Source organism: Aulostomus chinensis, chromosome 2, assembly GCF_037954235.1.
Source record: "Aulostomus chinensis isolate RoL2024-O1b breed Wild chromosome 2, RoL_Achi_v1.0, whole genome shotgun sequence".
Lineage (NCBI taxonomy): Eukaryota > Metazoa > Chordata > Actinopteri > Syngnathiformes > Aulostomidae > Aulostomus > Aulostomus chinensis.
The window spans coordinates 24,283,878-24,299,409 of NC_141321.1; the positions used below are offsets into that span (position 1 = coordinate 24,283,878).

Consider the following 15,532-nt stretch of genomic DNA (forward strand, 5'->3'; position numbering starts at 1 on the left):
GCCCTCTTATTTATACTTTTTTCTTGCCAGGCCCTGTTTAAAAGATGCCAAATTATCTATAAAATCTAATAAACTATTTCAGATGTACAAAATGAATTCGATCTCAATGTGGCTCTTTAGTGTGGAGGGTTTTACCACCTTATTTGAGAGAGCAAATCCCCTCCGCCAACAAAACCAGTTGAACTGTATCTGCACATAAGATGCTGTTGTGTTGAAAAACTAATTACACCTGAAGCACATGGGGACAGCACAAACAGAGCAACAGTCAGAGGGCACAGGATTCAAATGAACACCTGCTATATCTGAAATGCTCTGCACCTTTCATTGAAGTGTCAGACATTTTGCTCCAGCACTGAGAGGTTTTCTAAAGGTTAAAAGGTAAATTAAGTCTGAAAACATCAAAGTCAGAATTAAGTTTTGTTCATTTATCTAACAAACCTTCTCTTAGTGACAAGCGGGTACAAGAAAAAACATTCCATATGAGTGACCAAGGACAGCAAACACAGTCCTATGGATGTGCATCATTTTCAAAAGTGACACAGTGAGACACTACATGTCGTCTATGGCCAGCTGGCTAATTAAGTCTTTGTAATCAATTTGGTTCTTCTCAGGGTCAGTGAGTGCTGTCAGCATTTCCTCCATCTCCTCCTGGGTGAAGGGCTCGCCTGGTTTGGGGACAGCAGGGCATACACAGGAAGTGAGGGGAATTCTGCTTTTCAGCTTAAAAGAAAACAATTCTGGCTACTAACAGTGTAAAAAGTGAAAAGTGCTTCTTTACCTTCCTGTGTCATGTACTTTGTCAGCTCCTCTGGTTCCAAGTATCCCCTCTTACCTTTGTCCAGAACCTGAAAACCATCAGCACCGGAACTAATGATCTCAATCATCAGAACCTCTGCAGATATACATATGATATGTTACACAGTACAGTTTACTTTATTGCCCAACCAGAGCAGGATTTTGGGGGCTGACCCAACAATGATGATGAGCATCTTTCACCGAATTGGGTTCAGTAAAACAATAGAAAGTTTCCATCCCTACACAGAACAAGACACACGCTGATACCGACCGATGTATCAATGATAGGCTGATATTGGTCGCTATTATCGGCCACGCCGCTATACTGGTCAGGCTCTCTCTGACTGGTTTTAATGGCTGTTACAACAACAGTAAGGTGTCATGCTGAAGCATAGGGAGGAACAGCTGCTGGTCTCACCTCAAAGGCTTGAAGCAGAACATCCTCTGATATGGGAGGGAACCTAACACACACACACACACACACACACACACACACAATCAATTTCTTGGGGACAAACTTAAAACCAAATGTGTGAGTAAACTACGCTAAGTGATAATTTGCTGTTATTATGACCAGTGACACCTGTGTCATAAACACAGTGTTGTTATAAAATTCGACATTATTATAGCTTTAAGGCAAGGCAACAGTGCAGCAACAGCCTTTCATGAAGAGCCAAACTGTGTTATGTACTTTAATGAGATGTTTTTAAGCACCTGTTTGCATCACACGGTTTTAAAGCAGCATTCCCACTGATTCAGTAGTGAATGTCAAACATTACAAATATGCATATATGATAGCAGACGGTTCCTACTTGTTCTCCAGCAGCACCTTGGTCATGGCTGGAAGGAACCTGTCCCAGTGGATGGATCCTGCATGGTCCTCTTCCACCTGGTTCAACAGGACAAGGCTGCTCGTTGTTACTTTCTGACAAAATCTAATATCTTCAGTGTCACTTGTTATATTGCTCAATATTATTTTATGAAAGGTCATTTTCAATATCGTGGCTGTAAAGCTCCATGTGTACCGGCAGAAGGACAATAACACGTGACAAATGAAAATTTCTATAATTGAGCGTAAGAATGTCAGATTGTATGTTCAATTAAATGTTTTATTCATCCAAGACATCATCAGTAAACAAATACTGTTCTGACCTCAGCTATGAACTTATGAAGGTCCGCCTGACTGGGGAAGCGACCCAGGGAATAGATGATAGTGCTGATCTCCCTGAAAAACAAACAAAGCAAGCAAAGGATTGGAAAAGCTGTGTTACTGGGCTGCAAAATAAGAAACACCTTCTTTTTTTTACTGCATTTAATAGCCTCTTCTATTTTACGAGAATATTTTAATGGAAAATGAATTTTTCTATGTCAATAACATCCCTGCTATGACACTGAGGAACTTCAAATCAAAGACCAAGACTGTTACTTAGGTTTTTAGGAGGTGAATTACATTCACCTGAGAAAAACATACCAGTTTTTCTGAATGAATTTTTTTTTTCATGAAAAAAAATTCTGCTCGTTTGAATAATTAAATTTCGAATAATTATCTTGATCATGTCTATATTTCGCATTTCGGACACCATGATGATGTGACGATGAAGTCTTACGCCTTTTGTCTTTGTCTTCAAGTCTCATGGGATAAATATTTGCTTGAGTTTATTAATCTGTTAAAATTTCATCTGACGTTTACATCCCATTATTTATTCTACAAATAAGATAAACAGCTATCCTTGACAGACTGTGCTGAGTAAGTACGAGTCTATTTGAAAAGCAGGGGAGATCTTTGGTCGGGATCTCACCGGACATCCACTGTGTTGTTACACTGGTCATCAAACGCTTCAAAGGCTTGTCGGATCTTCTTTCGGGCCGCTGACACCAACTTTATGACCTCTGGTGGAAGAAACAGAGGAAAAACAACGACAGAAATGAGAGTATACACAGGTTACTTCTCGTTATTGAAGTAGCTTTGAAGCCAGTTCAACAGCAAACCCACTACGAGCACGTAAAAAACTTCCACAATTGTTTGAACATCAAAGCGCAGCTCGCTATTGTCTAACTCGTTCGGACCTGCGTTTTGCTTGTCCGCCATGATTTTTCCGGTTGTCTTCACGTTGCCTAGCAACCGACTCTAGGCTTCAGAGGATCTACTGACAGTAGTGAGCCTCGTCGCGCTCCACGGTGGCACCTACGTGTAGCTGAGAGGAATGGAAATTAACACACACACACACACACAAACACACACACACACACACTTCTAAAAATGAATTGAGTTCATTGGAAAATTTGAGCGAATCAAGAGATTTGATTAATTAAAAGACGAGTCATTAAAAGAGTTATGGTTGTGGTATGGATACGTTGAAGTCCACGGTGCCGATCAGATGCAAAAGCAATTGATGATTAAACGGTGCTCGAACAAAACACGTACCTTTGCCTGAAATAGGCAAATACACAGATTTGATTTTCAAGTAGCATGCTGACTGTAAGGAACGAAACATTCGGCGGGAACAACTTTGGCCAAGTGTTACAACAACTTCTTAATTGGGATGGACCAAATATTAGAAACACCTCCCTGCATGAACTCAAGACACCAATCAGCAAACATCCTTCACTGCAATCTACTTGTTTTCCTCAGCGTCGCTTGTTTTATTCACATTTGATGATTTAATTTCCAGGTTATTTTGTTTGAGCACATTTATGCTTCCATTTCATTTCGTGTCTTGTTGTGGGAAACAGAATGAAAGGCAAAAAATGACAGAAGATTCTTTATTTTTTTTTCAAAGCTCTATGTAAGTACATAAACGGTTAAAAAATAATTACAGCGAATAGTATCTTCATTTATATCACATCTCAAGTTACAGACTGAATTTGTGAATTATGTGCTGATATTTCAAAGGCTGACACATTTGCAGCACGTTTTCTTAACAATGGCGGCTGAAATACATGAGGTGGGAACAAATTTCATGTTTCTCAGCAGATTGATTTTCATTAACACCCTTATGTAAATGAAATATTACTGGATTGTACTGCTTCAAGGCAATATAATTTGGGGTTAAGAAAATCCAAATTGCTTGGTGTTATTTAATTAGAAATGATGAGATCATGATTGATTTCCTTCATTCACTTAAAAATTCTCTAATTTCGTGTTTTACTGTTTACTTCATCTTGTTTCTTTAAGTTGTGCTCCTGCTGTTTTGGTTGTGCAAAAAACAATAAAAACTGTAAAAAAAAAAAAAAATCTTTAGGAAGACTAATTAATTTCACTGTAGAACAGTGAACGTCAGCGCATTGGCTGAAACACCTGCAAAGACAAATTTAGCAAATAGTCCACATCCTGCTGTTGCATAACTACAGGGTGTTAGACTGAACAATCCAGCAGAACAACCCTGGATGTAAAGGTACAGAAAGTACGCAGGCAATAGTGTAAACAATATCCCTATAGAGAAGAACACGCAAAAGTAAACGCAACTCAGATATGGTGATAAAAAAAATGAAATAAATATGATTGAAGCCTAACCAACTTTCTAATGTTTTAAAATGAGATGTGTTTGCTTGCTTGGTAAAGAAAAATGCTCAGAAGTATTCATCCCTACTCATAATGGCTCCTGCTTTACGAAAGGATAATATTGCATTTAGAATTTAAAGAAGTTTTCCTTCTTTCCCATGTTTAAGAAACGTTGCATTGATTCGTCAAACCAACAGGTACTGGTCAAGAGCATTCCAGGACAGTAACAGGAATAGTTTAAACATCTTTTCATGTATCAACCATCTGCAGACAAAGGTGATGGAGCCTCTCAGACCATTTGTTGAGAAGCAGATTAAAAAAATCCACTCAGGTCTCATCAGTCTTCTGCAGGTGTGTGTGTGGGTGTGTGTGTCTTTAGTGTGTGTTCATATCTCTGGTTGCCCCTGATGTACAGGGACTTCCCGTTCATGCCTCTGTTCTGCTGCAGGGGCTTCTCGGTCTTGATGTCCATTCTGTCCATCTGTTTCCTGTATGGGCTGACTCTCTTCAAGAGGCTCCTCCTTCTCTCCTGCTGCCTCCTGGTCAGACAGGGGATGTGACAGCTTCTCCTCCAATACTACGTCCTGATCCTGATGGAGTGCCTGGTTGTTTCCAGATTCCTTAGAAGGAGAAAGTACCAGCTCACATTACTGCAGTCAGCAAAAATGAAACTGAGATTAAATCAAGTGCAGCTTAGTTCAGCAAAAATAAACACTGACTAAAAATAAAAAAAAATAAAAAAAAACAGGGAAAAGACCATCATGTGTCCTGGCTCAATAAAACAAATATTCCAACATAATTTTTTGATTTTGATAAACTCTCCTTATGTATAATACTGTAATAGTGCATGTGCATAGTTTGAATACATAGCATCTATCTGTCTATTTATGTGAAGAGTCTAACCTGGTTTGCTGTTGTTGGCTACAGGGTTCTCACTTACTATTGGAACTATTCAAATAATTATGAATTTTGATTCAGATGTACATGGCTGGGGTTAAATATTATGGCAATTTCCCATCACAGAGGTGATACAGAAAAGCTTTTGCTCTGTTATGTGGGGAGAAAGTGTGTGTGTGTGCGTGTGTGCGTGCATGCGTGCGTGCATGCGTGTGTGTGTGTTGGGTACCTGTGTACGAGCTAACGGAGGGGACAGCAGCTCCGATGGGGCCAACAGGCCATCCTGATTGAGATCCTGAGTCTGAAGTAAGAAATCTACCATGGACACCACCTGAATTAACAAAAATGAAAAACTTAACACACACAAAGGGGCCAAAAAACAGGCAGGTTTTAGATATGAACATGTAGTATATAAACACACACACACACACACACACACACACACACACACACACACACACATCTACAGCCACTTCTCACCTTCTCATTGGCCTGTGCTCCAGTTGCATGATGGGAGTTAAAGTCAAAAAGTAACTTCATCATCTCTAAGCCATCCAAAAATCCACTGCGGTCATAGTCATAGAGACCAAAGAGGAAAAATACCTCTGACAAAACAGGAGAAGAAGGATGTTTAACACCAAACACACACACACACACACACACACACACACACACACACACACACATACACACACAGCTGCAGTGTCACAGGTGAACATGACTGCCACAACTGATGCTAATATTCAATTCTGAATACATTCACAGTTTCTTGCATCAGCAGAGTTGCCTATACTTGGTAACATGTTGTTCAAAGTCCAGCGTGGGAGCTTAAATAGATGCCACTCCGTCAGCTGGACGTGTCTACCTTGCTCCCAGGTGTTGATCTCTGGTCCTCCTTCACCATCCTTCAGACTGGATTTAACGTAACTCTTCAGCAACCTACAGTAACACAGCAACAGAGCACATCTCTTAAACTTTGAAAGGCAATTATTGAGACCAAATAGATTTTTTTCATATCATTAAGTCTTGGGGTTGAATCAAAGTTTAGCGACTGCTTACAGATATAAAGACAGCGATGACTAAAGAGACAGAAGCGACAGACAAAACGATTCCATTAAGGACACTGGCAGAGCTCATCATCATCGCATCAGATCCAGATGAACTCCAAAATCAAATTGATTCCTCAATCTGAATTCTTTCATCTAATCCATCCACAACTTTTTGAGTTATCCTGCTAAAAGACAGACACAACCATGCTGCTGATCACATGACCTCCTTGGCAAAGTTAAATACCAGTATCTAGTGTGACTAAGTATTTTAGTAGCCTACATTGATTCTAGAAGATAAGGCTAACCAGTAGTCCTTATTGTGATGCTGTAAAATAATTAGCCACAAGATGGCGAGATACTAAACTCCTGAGAATAAAACTGAACCCTTAACCTACCAGGAAGAGGTGCCTGTCATTTAATGAGCGTCTTTGTAACTTTGTGTTCGGAAAGCTGGTACATGCAAATGTCAAAAAGATCCCCCACTGTGTTACCGTTAGAGGTGAAAGGTTAAGTTGGATCCGTGATGAGTTAGTTTTCCCAACAAACAATTTTGTATCTGTACTGCTTTCTTATTTCATTCAAACAAATATTTGTCATATACTCAGGAAACTTCAGCTAACAGCCTCATTTCACCTGAAGTAAGCCTGTGTGATATGAATACTGTAAACAATAGTTTCTCTGTGTCGATAAAGGAAAAATGTTTAATGATTACAACAAGTAGCAGTGTTCTGCCACATCTTATCAGTCTAAAGCGCAGGCCACATCATTAGCACAAGCCAGCAGCCAAAGTCCAGAGAGTGACCAGACAACCACTGCTTCACCCACAAAACAGCTTCCCCACAACCCTCCTCAGAGGTTACTCAGGAAATGTCCTCCTCAATCTTCTATTCCGAAAAGCAATTTCAAAATGAATTAGGGCCTCCACTCACCCTCGCTCCTCCTCTCCAAAGCCAAAGGGATTGACAAGAGCTCCGGAAGGCATTTTGGAATTGTCTGGTTCCTCTCTGTGGCATGAAAAGAATACAAATACCACGTATATAACTGCTGTTCATTATTAACATCCAGGCATGACAAAACATAAATGACTTGGATAACTCTGTTTCTTTTATTTTTCTAAATAAACAGAATAAAAGTAATTAGGGGTGAAAGAAAATATGACAAAAGAGTTCGCTGTTTCACTTTCTTTAATTTTCTTTTTCAAAAGGTCATTTCAAGCATCCGGTGTTATTAGGTGCTCAACATCACAAGCCTTTATTGTGTAAACGTATCACTTGTGTCAATAATCTAACTGTTACACATCATTACAACTTGAACCGTGTGAAAGCGAAATCGGTGACCAAACCGGAGCGACCCAGGCGATAGGGGCATGTGGTTACCTTTGTGACCCAGGTTGACCTGGCGCAGCCCGGGACAAGTGTAAGAGCAGGAACATGGACAGAACACATGGCACCAACCTGCTCAGTTGAGCCTCCATCAACACACCTATAAACACACAGTGGTGCTACCGTTCAGACTCACATCTGCACCAACATCATGACACGACCTGCAGGCAGCAGTCAGGCCTCCTTGGTAGGAACACATATGTTCTTACACTGTATTGGACTTGAGGTTAGTCAGCAAGTCTTGTAAAGATTTAGTTACAATAGGTTAAAAATAAATGTCAGGAGCAAGGAGTTAAAAATAGCTTTGCTTCCTGTCTGAGAGATGAAATTAAGGTTTTACACAAAGTCTGGAAGTGCGAAACAAATAGAATTCGAATCTTAATGGACACATTTTGGGACATCATTGATCAGAGGTGGAGGCTGGATGTTACTTTAGAAAGGGCAACTGTACAGTATATTGCTACTGCTTCAAAGAACCAATGCTGTTACACACTAGGATTTTGTAACCCTCGATTTTGTCTTACAGACGGGCAGCAATGCCTGATGGTTACTCATGTATAAATACTTGCCCAGCGTATTTATTGTGATCGTCTCTTTTTCAATCAAACGGGCTTACAGTCATTTAAAATGTTGCCATGGGTCAAACTGCGGGACGGGGCGGAAACAGTCCGCTGCTTTATCCGTGATTCCACGCACGGAATAGTAAAATAGCCACGTTACTGTAAACACCGAGCTCTTACTCACACAACCGCTCACGACACCATTAGGTCGGTGCAGCAGGATCTCACACGTAATACGAACTGTAGTTCTTTAGACCACAAATCCACGTTTAATTACACAGAAGCAGCTGGACGCATCCATGTGCATCACGAGTACAATGTGTCCACACGAGTGCAAACGCAGCAGCGCCGCCACCCCGGTAGTCACTAGGAGACTCAGCCTACCTGTCCGCATAGTTGACGTGAGGACGGCAAACAGGTACAGGCAGATTTATACGCTCATATCTAAAGAGCTCCTCCGGCCGCTCCGCCCTGCTCGCGCCTCCGGGTCTGCACTGCGCAACGGCGGCGAGGCGCGCGCTCCCGGCTGCCACGGAGACCGACTGTTTATGTCAATGACGGGTTCCACGTGGAAGAACCGAGCCGCTGTCGTGTCAGTATGGAGTTTGCGCGGGCGGCGTCACCCGCTCTTTGATTCCTATCCCCGGGATCTCCGCCTCGCCACGTCGTCACCGACAGTTCGGGGTTCCGGTTAGTACGGAGAGAACGTAGGGTTGGAACGTAGCTGCGGTCTGATTTGACAGCTCAGACGGTTGAAACCACACGTGCTGTAGCTTCGTTCCAGCCCGATCAAACGCAGTGTTGGGAGGGAAAGGTGGAGTCTTCGTGTGTGTGTGTGTGTGTGTGTTATCTACAGGTGTGAGGGATGAGCCACAGCCAGGAAAAACGTTTAACTGCATTGACATTACACTTTTAAAATATATGAGAGATGAACTTGAAACCATCCATAGTTGTAGTTTTTAGACAGCAGCTGCCATGATGACACTGAAGTGATTTATTTCTTGGGGGGAAGCTTATCATGAAGGTTTACTAAGCCCAGTCCAGCTACATGAAGGCCTGATCGGCCAGTGGTCGCTGAGGCAGGGTCGGACGTGGCCAGGTGGGCTGCATGTCAGGTGAGGCAAACACCTGTCTGCCTTTTCCTTGAGTTTCTCATTTTTAGACTCAGGTTTAAAGCTACTGTGCACCATATTTCTCAAATGAACTTACCTTACATTCAAGCTCTTGCCAAACAAGTTTTCACAGTGCTCCTTAATTTCCCTGCCACCAGGTACATTTGTCTGCATTTCACAGTACATGGAGTTCATGCATGTGGGGAGATTGTCAGACCGGGAAGATGCACACTGACATAGGCTGGAAAAACTGGATGACTCCAGTTAGCCCTCTGCTAATAAGAACTTCCAACTTTCCAATTGTCTTAATCAAATGGTTCAAATTCAGATAGTGAAATTGAAGTCAGATCCACACAGGAGTTGTGCGACGCTCAAAACAAGTTATTCATAGTTTTACATCCTTACAGCCTTGAACAGCCGATGACTTAAGGTTCCATTTTATGTTGGGTTTTGTATTTTGCTTGTTAAGATTTTAATGCAAATGTAACCCTAATAAAACTAAATCTGTATTGATTCATAGACACGTTACTAATCAGATGACAACATGCACCTTCACTGTGAATTTGACAAAATATATTTGGTAAGATTTTGAGGTTTTGGAGGTCTAAGTGTGGCTTCAATCTTAGTTGAGAGCCGGTGAAACAGCACCTGCTAAAAGCACATTTACATCCCAAATCTACAAAAGCCGCTCCGCATCAGTGACTCAGTTATAGTTCATCGAATATAACTGCAAAGAACCAACAGATCTGAGGGCTGTAGCTCGATTCTGACCATGAGAACACATTCGTGCATTCTCACTCACTTGTTGGCCCAGATAAGTTCCTCAGTCGCAGTTTTAAGCTGAGCAGAGACTTCTATTTCCCAGGATGCATTGCCAACCAATAGTGTCGTCATATTGTTGCTAGGAAACATTCTTTTGAGCGTTTGTCAAAATGGCAAAACCCATCAGCGAATACATTTAATAGGAGTTTTCTTCCACTGAGGCCCAGCAGGGCCAAGAAGCTCAGAAGTGCTCCTGACTGAATGGTCTTCATCAGACTCCAGTGTTCAGGACCGACTGATGCATTCAGCCACAGCTCAGCTTCCAGTCCTGAACCTGGGTTATTCCTCTGTCACAGCCCCACAGGCTGGCCCGTGCACTCTAGGAGGACAGAAGAATGGAAACTTTACTCTTTTGTGAAAGCAGGAAGTTTGAATTGGAAGAAAGTTGTGAGAATCTGGAACTCCAAATAGTTTCCATGCAAAAGAAGACCCCCCTGTTCAGGCTTTTGTCAATGGGGCTCAGCCTGTTGGTTTGACAGGAACATGCAGGTAGGATATTAAAACCAGCATGAAGGCTCTCACTGAGAACTGTAGGCCTGGTCTGTGTTTGAATAGGTCCCCCTTTGTTGACCCTTGGGTCACGAACACAGGGTCTAGTTATTTGTTGTCATTTGCTCAATAAACTGTTCCTTCAGCTCCTAGGTTTTCTTGGTCCTCTCAGGTTGAAAGGTTGCTTTTACTTTTTATGTTCAGTTGGCACACCATCTTTTGTTGACTTGTTGAATCTTGTTCTGATCTTATTTTCATTGAAAATATTGAAAATATCAGAAAATATGAAGCTTCAGTGGAGAATCATGGTTGGACTGTGGAGCCACAAAGGCGCTGTCACACTCACCAGCCTATTTGGGACTGGGAGGATTTGGGGCTCCAGGGCTGGAAGGACCATGCAGCCTTTTCTCTCCTGAGAGCAGGGACATTGCTGTGGACACTGGAGGAGATGACAGGGGTCCCATGTTGTAACCCTCGACTACTCCCATCCTAACCCTACCCCGTGATGACATCTGGATCTCTCAATGCTGCTGTCCCTATGTGGTCTGCCCCTGGAGGGTCCAGAATCAGAGGTCTATTTTCTGAAGTTCTCCTTTTGTTCGCCATTAGAAAAGAGGAGACAGAATTAAGATGAACTTTATTTCAAAACAAATTGGAAGGGAAAAGTTGACACACTTTCTTTGGTCGGTTGGTTTTGTTTTATTTAATCTCAGAGATTTAGTTTTTTTTCCTTTTATCTTTGATTTTGAAAGTTCCTTCAGTTGTTTGTTTGTTTAATGAGTTGACTTTTTATCCTTTCATTCCGAAGTACTTTTTGTTGTTTGTTTGAAATAATAAAAACATTTTCATTGCAAATTTGTAATGAAATGTTGAATTTGTGGTGCAACGGTTTAATGTATGTTTTTAATATCAATGTTTTTTTTATACAAAATGTTTCTTTAAATAAATGCTCTTCATTTAACTACGTATTCTCCCCTTTTTATCCCTCTTAATTGTTCATTCAGTTTCTCCTACTATTTATTCTAGTTTTATCTTTCAGTTGTGACCTTCCTATCTGCTCTTGGTCCAGAGAGAAAGCACCAGAGACTTGTGTTTGCTCCAGGTTCAGATTTAGGAAGGTTTTTGCTGCTTTTTGCTCCCCTGAATTCAGCTGAAAGCTGAGGCAACTCTCCCAGGGCTGTTTGGGCCCAGAAAGTCCAACATTACCAAGCTTGGTGTCTCTGGAAAGGTCAGACTTCACCTTTCCATTGAGTCAGAGCTCATTGACATGGGATCATGCTAGCTTTTAATATCAAGTCATACATGTGGACGATTCCAGACACAGAGAATGAACTCCAGTAGGTTGATATCTGGAGGCTTCACCAACCGTGGTACGTGACACTCAGACTCTCACAATCAGACAGACAGTGAGGGATGGTGGAAGATGTGGTTCAGGTGAGATTATTGACTTCAACTGATGAAATATTCCCACCCAAGGGTTTTCATTAGTAACAGGGACTTTGTGAGGCCAGATATAAATTATGATCCTGACTTAAAGGGACTCAGACCTCCAGCACAAGTTCAGTGCAGTGACTCTCTGCACATGGAGCCCAGTACTAGTAGTAGACTAAAGGTCACAAGGTCACTGTAAAAACACAGCTCCTAATATGGAAGATAAAAGCAATTTATTTTGCGCTATCAAGGCGTTTGGGTCTAAAAACAAGTCTGAAAATCTTATCTTCTTATTTCAACCATCACTCACCAAACAAATAGAGCCTTACAGTCTGACTCCTCCTAACAACTCCCCCTGCACAGCCACTTTGTTTCAGGTGCTGAGATGAAAAAACAGTGGTGGGACCTGTGATTGGCTGAAGTTTCCTTCATCACCAGTGTTGTTGATCATCATGTTCATACATCTGGACCTCTTCTAGTGAGGGAAAGAATGAGTCCCCATGGACTGGGGGTTCCATGGAGTAAAAATAGGACCAAGATAATTAACCTGGAAATGTATTTAAGACAATAAAAACCAGAGTCATTTAGATAATTCCTCTAGAAATGTAAATAAAACACAATAAAGACCCAAATCACTTCTGATACAGAACCATGAAACAGGACTGGAGGCCATCATTTTACAGGATCCATTTTTAATGATCAAAAATAAATATAAACAAAATGTAAAATACATAAATAGACAGAGACAAAGACAGAGGTCAGTGCTTGATGAACTCTTTGATACCGTATCAGGGGATCATGAACCGTGTCATGATACCAAACTGCCAACTTACAATGTGAATGAAGACTTTTTTTTTTGACTTTTTTTTGCTGTCTCCTTGTCCAGGTTCCAGTAGGCGGGTCTCCCACAGTGCAGGTTTACATCAACATCTCTGAAGATGTACTTACGGATGAATCTGGGCCACTTGTGGCTAAATCTGGGTGTTCCTCAACAGGTCTGGGTAGTTCCCTAGACCCAGATGACGAGGGGGACGTCTGGCTCTCATGACCTGTCTCTGGTGAGGCGTCTGCTGTCCTCTCTTCTGTTCTCTGTCTTTGGTTATCAGGGTCTGGACAGTTGTTTCCCTCGACTGGGACCTCTGGATATTCGGTTGAATCCTGAAGCACAAGACAAAAGTAGAAAAGGTTCATCAGAGATCAGAAATGTCTGAGTTCTATTCAGCTTTATTCAATATTCCAAGCTTTACGTGTCAAAATGTGTGTATTTAAAAATACAGAGATTTGTAAAAACACTCAGCATGATTCAACGTTCAAGCTTTAGAAAATAAAAGTGCATCTCTCTAAAAAAATGCACGTGTTCCAATGATTTGAATCACTTACTGATTTGCCAGAGCTCCTCTGCTCCTCCAGCAGTGGCACCAGACTACCAGCCTCTGTGGCTGAAGGGAATTCCTCTTCTGTCTGAACCATCTTGGTCTCTGTTCCTGTAAATCAGACACGACCATGAGTGAGTGTTACAGTGGAAGCTGGTCCAGGGTGTCCAGGATATCCACTTGCCAAAGGCTCCTGTTGTCGTGAGTAAACATGTGAAAAAGGAATCAAGAGGAAAGAACAGGACTTAGAAACTCAGCATAATCAACAAGGTAGACCTCGAAAATGTCATGCAAGTTCTGAAACAATAAATTAAATCTCTGGCCAGGCTCCTCATGTTGAATGTCTACAATACTCACAGCCTCCGTGGGTGAAAGGAGAGATTCCTCTGTTTGAAGCCCCATGTTTTTTCTCCCTGTCAAAGAGAAAGGATTCAGATAATGAGCCATCAGTGTCAACTGAGAAGATCCAGAACAGCTGAGTCACTCAGGAGATTATGTTTGATACCTCTGTTGGTGGAAGGTTTGGTGAATTTCTGGAAGTAAATATTCCTCCGTTCCAGCTCTCTGTCTCGATCCTGTTTGATGAACAACACATGAAGTTACTGAAGGATTCTTCCGTATTCCAGCATCACACACATTACAAATGTTGACCCAAAGCTGATGAGGAAAATCAATCTCCAATATTCGGTTCACTCAACATTCACTCAGCCTTCCAGCAAGGGTAACCTGTGCTAACGACTAATTATTCAACGTGATCATTTATGTCCTCAAACGCCCAGAAACTGGACGCAGGTTGGGACGACGTGAGGTCAGATTGACTGCTCCTCCAACTCACTTGTAGGTCCTTGTTTAACTGCTCTATCTGCTCTTGTAGAGAACAACATGTGTTTTGGGCTGTGGCAGCCTTTCTTTGTTCCATGGCTGTTTGGCGATTGAATGCAGACTCTCTCAAATCCTGTTTTCTCTGTAAGTCCTAGTAGAAAAGACAGAAAGCCAACAAAAAGAGAATTATAATCTTAATGCTCCCACCTTGGGTTTATAATCTGATCCACATTTCCAGGCTCCAGTCATGGTCTGTTGGTGGTGACCTTCATCTCAGAAGACCTGTGTACACCCGGTACAGAGATCCTCCTCATGGATCTGATCACTAGTGGACTCCTCAAGTGAGTTCCCACTTTGGCTTCTGGTGCAGGTGTAAACAAGGCTAGACACTCTTTTCACATCTGACGTTGAACCACATCAGTCAACACAAACATACCTCATACTTCCTGGTGATCTCGGCCCGTTCCTGTGTCACCTTGGCCAGTTGGAGGCTGAGCTCCTCCCTCTCCAACAGGCTCTCATCCTGGTTGAGCTGCTCCAGGTGCTGAATGCGATCAACAGCATGTAGCAACCTCTTGTCTTTGACCTGCAGCTCCTGTCCCAGACAGTTACGGCAGGAACGAGTCTGATACAGCTCCTTCTTTAAAGCTCTGACCTCATTGTGGTGCCTGGCTTGGACCTGGGAACAACAAGAACATTGTTACAAAACTGTCACTGGAATTGAGCCGTGATTGGAGAACTGGGCTCATGATCTCCAACCCAACATGAAACAATGCTGTTATTGAGGACTGTAAATAATCAAACTGTGGAGACTTGTTGAGGAACCTAAGAGCAGGGCTGTCCTGCCTGGGTTGCTTGATGAAGCTCATCTTTGCATCGATTCTACTTCTGGACCGATCGTGAACGAGAGCAAACATTAATACAGAAACTTTTAGTAGAACACAAACTGTTCCTAGTTTTCTGTCTGTAGCCAGCACTCCAGTACGTGTACTCAGGTACCACATACAGCACCTGTACTGCAGTAAACAGCTGTTGGTGCTGTAGCTGACGGTCTCTTGTTGTCATTCAGGTGCTGTTGCTGTGATGACATCACCACGCTGCTCACACTAGAGATATTGTAATTTGACTCTACAACACCAATCTTGTGAGTTTATGGGCAGTTTTAACCCTTGAAGGTCCAGGACAGCGCACCAGCGACCGGCTGGTCTGACTGCGGCGGGCAACCCAAGCTATGCCATCGTGACGGGACAAATTAAAACAACAGCTGTCATTTGTTTGACTCGAGGGAACGTCCAGTG

At 42.1% G+C, this 15,532-nt stretch overlaps 3 protein-coding genes across 4 annotated transcripts; all 3 read right to left on the reverse strand.

Moving 5' to 3' along the window:
• Positions 1 to 404: 404 nt before the first annotated feature.
• drc8 (dynein regulatory complex subunit 8) lies at positions 405 to 2,964 on the reverse strand. Its single transcript, XM_086186330.1, has 7 exons — positions 2,863 to 2,964; positions 2,595 to 2,685; positions 1,948 to 2,020; positions 1,608 to 1,684; positions 1,214 to 1,256; positions 779 to 845; positions 405 to 665 (listed from the first exon to the last, which is right to left on the reverse strand). Exons 1-7 carry the CDS (start codon positions 2,882 to 2,884, stop codon positions 550 to 552), a joined length of 489 nt encoding a protein of 162 aa, XP_086042456.1. The 5' UTR covers positions 2,885 to 2,964; the 3' UTR covers positions 405 to 549.
• On the reverse strand, positions 2,902 to 8,971 carry cgref1 (cell growth regulator with EF-hand domain 1). 2 transcript variants are annotated; one of them, XR_015110245.1, is made up of 8 exons: positions 8,570 to 8,971; positions 7,620 to 7,725; positions 7,173 to 7,247; positions 6,060 to 6,133; positions 5,675 to 5,799; positions 5,424 to 5,525; positions 3,221 to 4,917; positions 2,902 to 2,990 (listed from the first exon to the last, which is right to left on the reverse strand). XR_015110245.1 is itself a non-coding variant. In XM_086186315.1 (7 exons), the coding sequence occupies exons 1-7, from the start codon at positions 8,577 to 8,579 to the stop codon at positions 4,684 to 4,686; spliced, it is 726 nt and encodes a 241-aa protein (XP_086042441.1). In that variant the 5' UTR covers positions 8,580 to 8,971; the 3' UTR covers positions 3,065 to 4,683. The 2 variants fall into 2 exon arrangements, 1 of the variants encoding a protein (XP_086042441.1); XM_086186315.1 differs by lacking the exon at positions 2,902 to 2,990 and having other exon boundaries at positions 3,065 to 4,917.
• A 3,837-nt stretch (positions 8,972 to 12,808) lies between these two features.
• Positions 12,809 to 15,295, reverse strand: LOC147269530 (uncharacterized). Its single transcript, XM_086195087.1, has 5 exons — positions 14,248 to 15,295; positions 13,918 to 13,987; positions 13,770 to 13,825; positions 13,420 to 13,523; positions 12,809 to 13,197 (listed from the first exon to the last, which is right to left on the reverse strand). The coding sequence occupies exons 1-5, from the start codon at positions 14,329 to 14,331 to the stop codon at positions 13,011 to 13,013; spliced, it is 501 nt and encodes a 166-aa protein (XP_086051213.1). The 5' UTR covers positions 14,332 to 15,295; the 3' UTR covers positions 12,809 to 13,010.
• Between the last annotated feature and the right edge of the window lie 237 nt (positions 15,296 to 15,532).